The sequence below is a fragment of the Bos grunniens genome, chromosome 19, assembly GCF_055505025.1.
Source record: "Bos grunniens cultivar Pamir isolate PY7600 chromosome 19, Bosgru_T2T1.0, whole genome shotgun sequence".
NCBI lineage: Eukaryota > Metazoa > Chordata > Mammalia > Artiodactyla > Bovidae > Bos > Bos grunniens.
Genome location: NC_141183.1, coordinates 42,351,271 through 42,361,446, shown reverse-complemented (window position 1 = coordinate 42,361,446; position 10,176 = coordinate 42,351,271). Strand labels below are relative to the sequence as shown.

General features: G+C 43.3%; 1 protein-coding gene and 1 pseudogene across 1 annotated transcript in view; both read left to right on the top strand.

Annotated features, from left to right (window-relative positions):
* The first annotated feature begins 681 nt into the window (after positions 1–681).
* LOC147352406 (putative elongation factor 1-alpha-like 3) lies at positions 682–6,104 on the top strand (annotated as a pseudogene).
* Positions 6,105–8,233: 2,129 nt separating this feature from the next.
* EFCAB5 (EF-hand calcium binding domain 5) overlaps positions 8,234–10,176 on the top strand; it is an 88,689-nt gene continuing 86,746 nt past the window's right edge. Inside the window, exon 1 of the mRNA XM_086359929.1 lies at positions 8,234–9,760. Coding sequence (XP_086216055.1) covers positions 9,623–9,760 — 138 coding nt within the window. The 5' untranslated portion in view covers positions 8,234–9,622. The remainder of the gene's footprint in view (positions 9,761–10,176) is intronic.

Here is a 10,176-nt window from a genome sequence, read left to right as displayed (position 1 = left end):
TGGTCGTGTACACACTGCTGTCTTTAAAACAGATAACCAATTGAATAGTATATGGAATTCTACTCAATGTTATGTGCCAGCCAGGATGGGAGGGGAATTTGGGGGAAGATGGATACATGTTTATCTATGGCTGAGTCTCTTCCCTGATCCCCTAAAGTCTCTTCCCTGATCCCCTAAAGGAGATCAGTCCTGGGTGTACATTGGAGGGACTAATGTTGAAGCTGAAACTCCAATACTTTGGCCACCTGATGCGGAGAGCTGACTCATTTGAAAAGACCATGATGCTGGGAAACATTGAGGGCAGGAGGAGAAGGGGATGACAGAGGGTGAAATGGTTGGATGGCATCACCGACACAATGGACATGGGTTTGGGTAGACTCCGGGAGTTGGTGATGAACAGGGAGGCCTGGCGTGCTGCGGTTCATGGGGTCACAAAGAGTTGGACACGACTGAGCGACTGAACTGAACTAAACTGAACTTCCCTGTTAACCTGAAACTATCACAACATTGTTAATTGGCTGTACCCAATACAAAATTAAAAGTTTAAAGTTTGAAAAAAAAGATTAAAAAATAAACTCCATAGGGTTGTGTAAGAATTAAATGAGATAAAATGTGAAAAAATATTGTAGAAAATTAAATCGTATTTAGTGTCTTCTCAAAAGCAAAAAAATTAATTTCCGCTAGGGAGGTTAAAAAAAGCTGTTTCCACCTGGTCAGACTTTGTATTTGCCCTGCTGGAGCAATTTTAAAATCATATTTTAGCTTTTTTCTCAACAGGGTTGCCACCAAAACACAGGTGTCATGAAAACCACTGCTAAATCTAAGCCACAATGGGAAAGGAGAAGACTCATATCAATATCATTGTGTTGTTTGGACATGTGGATGTGGCAAGTCTACCACTACTGGCCATCTGATCTGCAAATGTAGTGGGATTGAACACAGAACCACTGAACACCACAAGAAACCTCCTTTGAGGAGGCAGCTAAAATGGGAAAGGGCTCCTTCAAGTATACCTGGCTCTTGGACAAACTGAAAGATGAGCATGAGTGTGGTGTCACCATTGGTATCTCCCTGTAAAGAAATCCAAGACCAGCAAGTACTATATGACCATAATTGATGTCCAAGGACACAGAGACTTTACCAAAAACACGATTACAGGCATATATCAGGCTGGCTATGCTGTTCTGATTGTTGTCACTGGTGTTGGTGAATTTGAAACAGGTGTCTCCAAGAAGGGGTGATCAAAGAGTAAGCTAACTAGCAACTAACGGTTAGCATTAACAGAATGGATTCCACTGAGCCACTCTACAGCCAGAAAATCTATGAAGGGCTTAAGGAAGTCAACACCTACATTAAGAAAGTTGAATCCAACCCTGACATAGTAGCATTGGTGCCAATTTCTAGATGGAATGGTGGCAACATGCTACAGCCAAGTTCTAACCTGCCTTGTTTCAAGGGATGGAAAGTCACTCATAAAGATGGCAATGCCAGTGGAACCATGCTGCTTGAAGCTCTGAATTACATCCTGGCCACCAGTTATCCAACTGACAAGCCCTTGCATCCATCCCTCCAGGAAGTTCATTTCAGTTCAGTTGCTCATTGTGTCCGATTCTTTGCGACCGCATGGACTACAGCACACCAAGCTTCCCTGTCCCTCACCAACTCCCAGAGTTTACTCAAATTCATGTCCACTGAGTCGGTGATGCTATCCAACCATCTCATCCTCTATTGTCCCCTTCTCCTCCTGCCTTCAATCTTTCCCAGAATCAGGGTCTTTTCAAATGAGTTAGCTTTTCGCATCAGGTGGCCAAAGTAGTGGAGTTTCAGCTTCAGCATCAGTCCTTCCAATGAATACCCAGGACTGATCTCCTTTAGGATGGACTGGTTGGATCTCCTTGCAGTCCAAGGGACTCTCAAGAGTCTTCACCAACACCACAGTTCAAAAGCATCAGTTCTTTGGCATTCAGCTTTCTTTACAGTCCAACTCTCACATCCATACATGACTACTGGAAAAACTATAGCTTTGACTATAGGCACTGTTGTTGGCAAATTAATGTCTCTGCTTTTTAGTATGCTGTCTAGGTTGGTCATAGCTTTTCTTCCAAGGAGTAAGCATCTTTTAATTTAATGGCTGCAGTCACCATCTGCAGTGATTTTGGAGCCCAGAAAGATAAAGTCTCTCTCTGTTTCCACTGTTTCCCCATCTATTTTTCATGGGACCAGATGCCATGATCTTAGTATTCTGAATGTTGACTTTTAAGCCAACTTTTTCACTCTCCCCTTTCACTTTCATCAAGAGGCTCTTTAGTTCTTTTTCACTTTCTGGCATAGGGTGGTATCATCTGCATATCTGAGGTTATTGATATTTCTCCCGGAAATCTTGATTCCAGCTCTGGGTTTCTCATGATATATTCTGCATATAAGTTAAATAAGCAGGGTGACAATATATAGCCTTGACGTACTCCTTTTTCCTCTTTGGAACCAGTCTATTGTTCCATGTCCAGTTCTAACTGTTCTATGCTTCCTGACCTGCATACAGATTTCTCAAGAGGCAGGTCAAGTGATCTGGTATTCCCATCTCTTGAACAATTTTCCACAGTTTGTTGTGATCCACAGAATCAAAGGCTTTGGCATTGTCAATAAAGCAGAAATAGATGTTTTTCTGGAACTCTCTTGCTTTTTTGATGATCCAGCAGATGTTGGCAATTTGATCTCTGGTTCCTCTGCCTTTTCTAAATCCAGCTTGAACATCTGGAAGTTCACGGTTCAGGTACTGTTGAAGCCTGGCTTGGAGAAATTTGAGCCTCCAGGAAGGATGTCTACAAAATCGGTGATGTTGGTACCGCCTCTGTGGGTCGAGTGGAGACTGGTGTTCTCAAGCCTGGTATGGTGGTCACCTTTGCTCCAGCATTACAAGTGAAGTGAAATCTGTTGAAATGCACCATGAGGTTTTGAGTAAAGCCCTCCTTGGGGTCAATATGAGTTTCCCTATCAAGAACTTGCCTCCCTGGAGAAGGAGATGGCAACCCACTCCAGTACTCTTGCCCTGAAAATCCCACGGACGGAGGAGCTTGGTGCAGGCTACTATCCATGGGGTCGCAAAGAGTCGGGCACAACTGAGCGACTTCACTTTCTCACTTTCACAATTCTCTATATGTCATTTTTTAGTAGCAAAACCAGATCTGAACTGACATGAAATTTAAAGTCTTTATCCCACTTAATAGTATGAACATTCATATTTTCCTGCAGATATATTAATATATTTGACTACAGAATGCTGACCCAGGGCTATACTTAGATAATATCACTTTCTAAATTCTAAAAAACTAGAAACACATTTGGCTCCAAAGATGTCAGATAAAGAATTGGGTTTTTGTTCATTTGCAGTGAAGTACTGCTGCTGCTGCTAAGTCACTGCAGTCATGTCCGACTCTGTGTGACCCCATAAACGGCAGCCCACCAGGCTCCCCCGTCCCTGGGATTCTCCAGGCAAGAACACCGGAGTGATTTGCCATTTCCTTCTCCAATGCATGAAAGTGAAAAGTGAAAGTGAAGTCGCTCAAGTCGTGCCCGACCCTCAGCGACCCCATGGACTGCAGCCTACCAGGCTCCTCCATCCACGGGATTTTCCAGGCAGGAGTACTGGAGTGGGGTGCCATTGCCTTCTCCAAGTGAAGTACTAGGCAGCCATAAAAAAGAATGAATGAGATTTGTATACATGTGCTGCTACAGGATATTCTCTAAGACACATTATTAAGTAAAAAGAAAAATACAGAACAATGTATTGCATGCTATCATTGTGTTAAAAGGCAGGGCAGAGAGGATAGATAGAATATTTCTGGAAGGACAGAAATTGATTACAATTGTTGTCTCTTGGGAGGGCAACTGGGGGGCTAATGTCAAGAGCATCGTTCCCCTCAATGTATTTAGTGGTTGTTTTTTTTTTTTTAATTTCACTTATTTATTTTATTTTTGCCCGTTCTGGGTCTTCATTGCTATGCTATGGTTTTCTCTAGTTGTGGCGATCGGGTGCTAGACCCTAATTGAGGTGCATGGGCTTCTGATTGCTGTGGCTATTCCTGCTGTGAAGCTGGGGCTCTAGGGCACACAGGCATCAGTAGTTGGGGCACATGGGGGCTCAGTTGCCCTGTGGCATGTGGGATGTTCCCAACCAGGGATCAAACCCTGGTCCACTGCATTGACGGGCAGATTCTTAACCACCGGATCACCAGGAGAGTCCCTGCTGCTTAGTATTGATTAGGCAGGTTGATCAGACTCTCTCTGGCCTCTGAGAAGAAATAACTGGAAGAGAGGAGTATGAAGACAACACCAGGTCCAGGGCCCAGAGGGGAGTGAAGGTGTGTTCATGGTGGCACACAGAGAAGCTGTCCAGAGAGCATGGTCCCTGGAGGTACCCTGAATCCTCACCTCCCTGCTTTGCTGGGTCCCCCTGAGATCCCAGTCTCCTCCTCTGCTTGGCGAACATGAAAGACATCTCTAGTCCTTGTACCACAAGACTCTGTTAACACCAGGAAGTGCTTGTGTGTGCGCATGTGTGCATGTGCACACTTACATGTGCGTGCAAAGGGAAGGCTTAACATTTTCTAGGTGCTTGAGTCAAATGACTTCTGCAGTCCTTTACAAAGTGAGCTCAGCAGAGGAGTGTGCTGTCAGGGGCATTTTGCCGAATCTCCCATCAGCTGCATGAGGAGGCAGTCCATTATCACAAAAGGCTCTCAGAGTGGTTTACAGCACGGGCCCAGAGCTGCCTGCCTGGGGCGCACAGCCAGGAACCCGGAAGCCTGGACAGCCTACAGTCCGCCTGGAGCAAGGAAGACCCCTTCAGCCCTGAGTGCAATTGTGCTGTCTTTTCCATCCAAGGCCATGGCTGTCTCTGTTAAATTCTAGACACGCTAAGGAATGATCACAATTATGTAGTAACTAACATTTACGGAATGTTTACTATGCACAGTGCTAGACACTTTATCACTGCCTTGATTCTGTATACTAAGTCTCCAAGGTGGGAATTATCAAATGAGGTGAGAAGGGTCAAGAGACTAGGCTAAAGGTCACATGACAAGCATTTGAGCAGAAGCACATTGCAGGCTCCATTCACAGCGTGGCCTGGGGCCTCCATGGCTCTGTGTAAGAGCAGGGCGTGTCCTGAACTCTGTGCTCTGGAGCCCCACAGTGTTTCTGTTGCCATCAGTGTGGGCCCTGGTTAGTAAGGGGTTGATGAATAAATATTTCTTCCTCCTCCTCAAAAAAAAAAGAACTTGCCTGTCAAAGATGTTTGTTGTGGTCATGTGACTGGTGACAGCAAAAAGGACCCATGGATGGAAGCAGCTGGCTTCACAGCTCAAGTGATTATCTCAGACCAGCCAGGCCAAATCAATGCTGGATATGCCCCTGTGCTGGACTGTCAGTCACATTCTTGCAGGTTTGCTGAGCTGAAAGAGGTAATTGATCATCATTCTGAGAAAAATCTGGCAAGTGGCCCCAAATTCTGGAAATCTGGTGATGCTGCTGTCACTGATATAGTTCCTTGCAAAACCCACGTGTATTGAGAGCTTCTCTGACTATCCTCTTCTGGGTCATGTTGCTGTTCGTGACATGAGACAGACAGTTGCTGTGGCTGTCACCAGAGTAGCAGACAAGAAGGCAGCTGGAGCTGGCAAGGTTACCAAGTCTTCCGAGAAAGTTCAGAATATTACCCCCAACACCTGCCACCCTCATCTTAATCAATGGTGGAAGAATAGTCTCAGAACTCTTTATCTCAATTGGCCATTTAATAGTAAAAGACTGGTTAATGATAACAATGCAAAGTATAGCCATCTCTGCTCTGTTTTGGTTTTCAGTTGGGTGAAATATCTTTTCTCATCCCTTCTCTTTGAGCCCATGTCTGTCCTTAAAGCTGGGTTTCCCAGGTGCTTCAGTGGTAAGGAATCTGCCTGGTGATGCAGGAGATGCAGGAAAGGCGAGTTTGATCCCTGGGTTGGGAATATCCCCTGGAGTAGGAAATGGCCACCCCCTGAAGTATTCTTGCCTAGGAAAATTCCATGAACAGAGGAGACTGGTGGGCTGCAGTCCATGAAGTTGCAAAGAGTCAGACATGACCGAGCACACACACACATCCTTAAAGGTGATATGAGTCTCTTGTAGGCAGCGTATGTGTGGGTCTTGGATTTTTTTCATCTATCCAGCCACTCTATGCATTTTGATGGAGAGTTTAATCCATTTTATTGATAGATGAAGACTTAGTCATCTTATTAATTGACATCTAATTAAATGTCATCTTGGGACTCCCTGGTGAGTGGCTGAGACTCTGCACTCCTAAAGCAAGCGGCCCCAGTTTGATCCCTAGTCAGGGATCTAGATCCCACATGCCGAAACTAAGAGTTCGCGTGTAGCAACAAAGATGGAAGGTGCCAGGTTCCACAACTAAGACCTAGGACAGCTTATATATATATATATATATATATATATATATATATATATATATATATATATTCTCTCTTCCCCCGGTGTTTTTTATGGCAGGGTCAACTCTTTTAAAACATCAATTTCATCACATTTTGTCCTATGCTTAAAAAACACAAAATAAAATCCAAATTCCTTGATTTACTGTGAATAACTCTTTACAGTTGAAAAATTATGTTTTTTGCCTCATCTTCTGCCCCTTTCTAGACTATAACTATGCTCTGCTGTGAAAGCTTCAAATACTTATCGAACTTTCATTCCCTAGCATGTAATGTTCCTTCTGCCTCAGATAGTCTTTCCCCACTCCTTTACACAGACAAAATGTTTTATTAGTCACTTACAATCCAGCTTGGAAATCTGTTTTTCTGTGAAAGCTTCTCTGGGTAAATTAATCGCCTCTGTGTTCCTTAACATTTTGTATATGCCTCTGCTTTTGTCCTTACAGATGGGATTGCATCAGTTTATCCCATTTTCTCTCACTGAACTAGGAATCCTTCAAAAGCAGATCTTACCCATCTTTTTAAAAAAATATTTATGTATTTATTTGGCTAGGCCTGGTCTTAGTTGTGACATGTGGAATCTTTAGTTGTGGCATCTGGAATCTAGTTCCCTGATCAGGGGTCGATCCAGGTTCCCTGCATTGGGAGCACCAGAGTCTTAGCCACTGGACCACCAGGTAAGTCCTTTATCCATCTTTTTAAGCCCAATGTCTGTCTGCATATAGAAGGTTCCAAGTAAAAGTTTATTGAGTTGAATTTATCTGGGTGCATCTAAGCAAAACCAATTTGAAAAGAAACGGGAAGAAGTTTTCTAGCAGGAGATAGACACTGTAAACAAAGCAGCCTATGAGAATGCACTACTGGGACCTAGCAAAGCAATCGATTTTATCTTATTCATTATTTATGAATTGCTTCAAAAAGACTTTGAGGCAGCTATTTTTAAGTGTTTGACACTGTTGTCTCCAAAGGCAGTACAATGGGTTTATCTGAGCAGAACATATGTTGCTAAAAAGAAAGTGAATACTCTAGCACATTATACATGTGTGCTAAGTCACTTCAGTCATGTCTGACTCTTTGCAACCCTATGGACTGTAGCCCTCTGGCTCCTCTTTCCATGGGACTCTCCAGGCAATAATATTGGAGTGGGTTGCCATGCCCTCCTCCAGAGGATCTTCCCAACCCAGGGATTGAACCTGCATCTCTTATGTCTCCTGCATTGGCAGATTAGTTCTTTACCACTAGCAACCCACTCCAGTGCTCTTGCCTGGAGAATCCCAGGGATGGGGGACCCTGGTGGGCTGCCATCTATGGGGTCGCACAGAGTCGAACATGACTGAAGCGACTTAGCAGCAGCAGCAGCACCACCTGAGTAGCCCCTGAAAGTGAAAGTGAAGTCGCTCAGTTGTGTCCGACTCTTTTCGACCCCATAGACTATAGTCTATCAGGCTTTTCTGTCCATGGGATTTTCTAGGCAATAGTATTGGAGGGGGTTGCCATTTCCTTCTCCAGGGGATCTTCCCGACCCAGGGATCGGACCCGGGTCTCCCTCATTGTAAACAGACGCTTTACTGTCTGAGTAGCCCCTAGCACCAGAGAAGGTGATGGCACCCCACTCCAGTACTCTTGCCTGGAAAATCCCATAGCACACTGCTGCTAAGTCACTTCAGTCGTGTCCGACTCTTCGACCCCATGGACTGCAGCCTACCAGGCTCCTCTGTCCATGGGATCTTCCAGGCAAGAGTACTGGAGTGGGGTGCCATTGCCTTCTCCATCAGCAGCCCCTAGTACATTATAAATAAATCATTTCACATTAAAAAGTCCGTGGATTGTAACTTTCCTAGAGGCAGAAGCCATGTGTATAAAATTTACTTTTTATGTAGCACCTAGCTACACAAACTCTTAAATGATTTTTGGTACAACAGTGATTTTGATCATCTGTGACTGAATCTAGTCATTTGCAATGAAGAAGGGGAGGTGGCAATTATCCATTTTTATTGCTTAGTATGAATAAATAAGCCAGATAAATCATATTCCTCTCAGAACTCCCCCCTCCAAAAATACTTTTTAGCAACGTTATTATTCTAATGTCTGTCTTTTTCACACAAATTAGGTAGCCAAAAGAGTTTCACTTCATTTCACTTTGTAATTTCAAAAATTAATGAGGATGGTGATAATGTTTTAAAAATTCAATTGCATTATTGTTGCTGGTTTGTTTGTTCTTTTTCACACTAGTGGTGATGACTACTGTGGTAGTCTCCTGTTTCCCTTAACACTGGCCTAGTACTAATCTAGCTTTGGTCAGTAACAACAGTAATAACAGTAACACAGTTTGAGAAGTTTACCGGTTGAGAACTTATAACCATTCAATAGAATGGTGGGATGAGGTGGGGGTAGGGGCAGATTTTGACCTTTCAGAGCATTTTTGGTTGTTTGTTAATATTTTCTTTCCCTGTTTTTGAAATTAATACTAGTCTGGTAATACTTTTTCTTACCACTTGGTGATACCTTTTTGTGGTCCAGATGAGTGAGTCAGCACCTCAAGAGGAACCTAAACCTGCTCAGGTATCTGGTCTGCATAGTTTCTAACCATTTAACCATGAGAGGATTTGAGATTCAATTTGGAAAATTGAGATGCAATGTCGTATACTGTCATTGAATTATTTCTCTTTTTAATTGATGTGTTCTCCATTAAGTTTTGACAAAAATGGGGTCAACTAATAGTTGAGTCACAGTGGCCTGCTTCCAGTTGCTTGGTATTCTTGGTATATAACAGGTCTGTTACCGTTTGAATTTTTTAATACAGCTACTCTATGTGATTTTATTTGGTATGATGTTTACTCATGGGAATTTTTTACATAAAAAAGCTTGCTCTGCTAAGCTAAGGCGCTTCAGTCGTGGCCGACTCTGTATGACCCATAGACAGCAGCCCACGAGGCTTCCGCATCCCTGGGATTCTCCAAGCAAGAACACTGGAGTGAGTTGCCATTTCCTTCTCCAATGCAGGAAAGTGAAAGTGAAGATGCTCAGTCATCTCCGACTCTTTGCGACCCCATGGACTGCAGCCTACCATGCTTATCCATCCATGGGATTTTCCAGGCAAGAGTACTGGAGTGGGTTGCCATTGCCTTCTCTGAAAGCTTGCTATGCTAGAGTATAAAACATTAGTTTTATTTCCAGCCCCTATTGAATACCATTTACTAAAACTATGTCCATTTCAGGAAAATGGAAAAGAAGACAAAGAAAGGAACCAGGAAGGAAGTGAAGCAGAAGAGCTTATTCAGGTAGAGTTTTCATGAATAATCAGATGTTAATGCTGGAGAGTAACTGGAGAAATTAATTTTCCTAGGCGAAAAAAAAAAAATGTGGATACAGTGGAGGTGAGAAATAGATTTAAGGGACTAGATCTGATAGATAGAGTGCCTGATAAACTATGGATGGAGGTTCGTGACATTGTACAGGAGACAGGAATCAAGACCATCCCCATGGAAAAGAAATGCAAAAAGCAAAATGGCTGTCTGGGGAGGCCTTATAAATAGCTGTGAAAAGAAGAGAAGCAAAAAGCAAAGGAGAAAAGGAAAGATATAAGCATCTGAATGCAGAATTCCAAAGAATAGCAAGAAGAGATAAGAAAGCCTTCCTCAGCGATCAAGGCAAAGAAATAGAGGAAAACAACAAAATGGGAAAGACTAGGGATCTC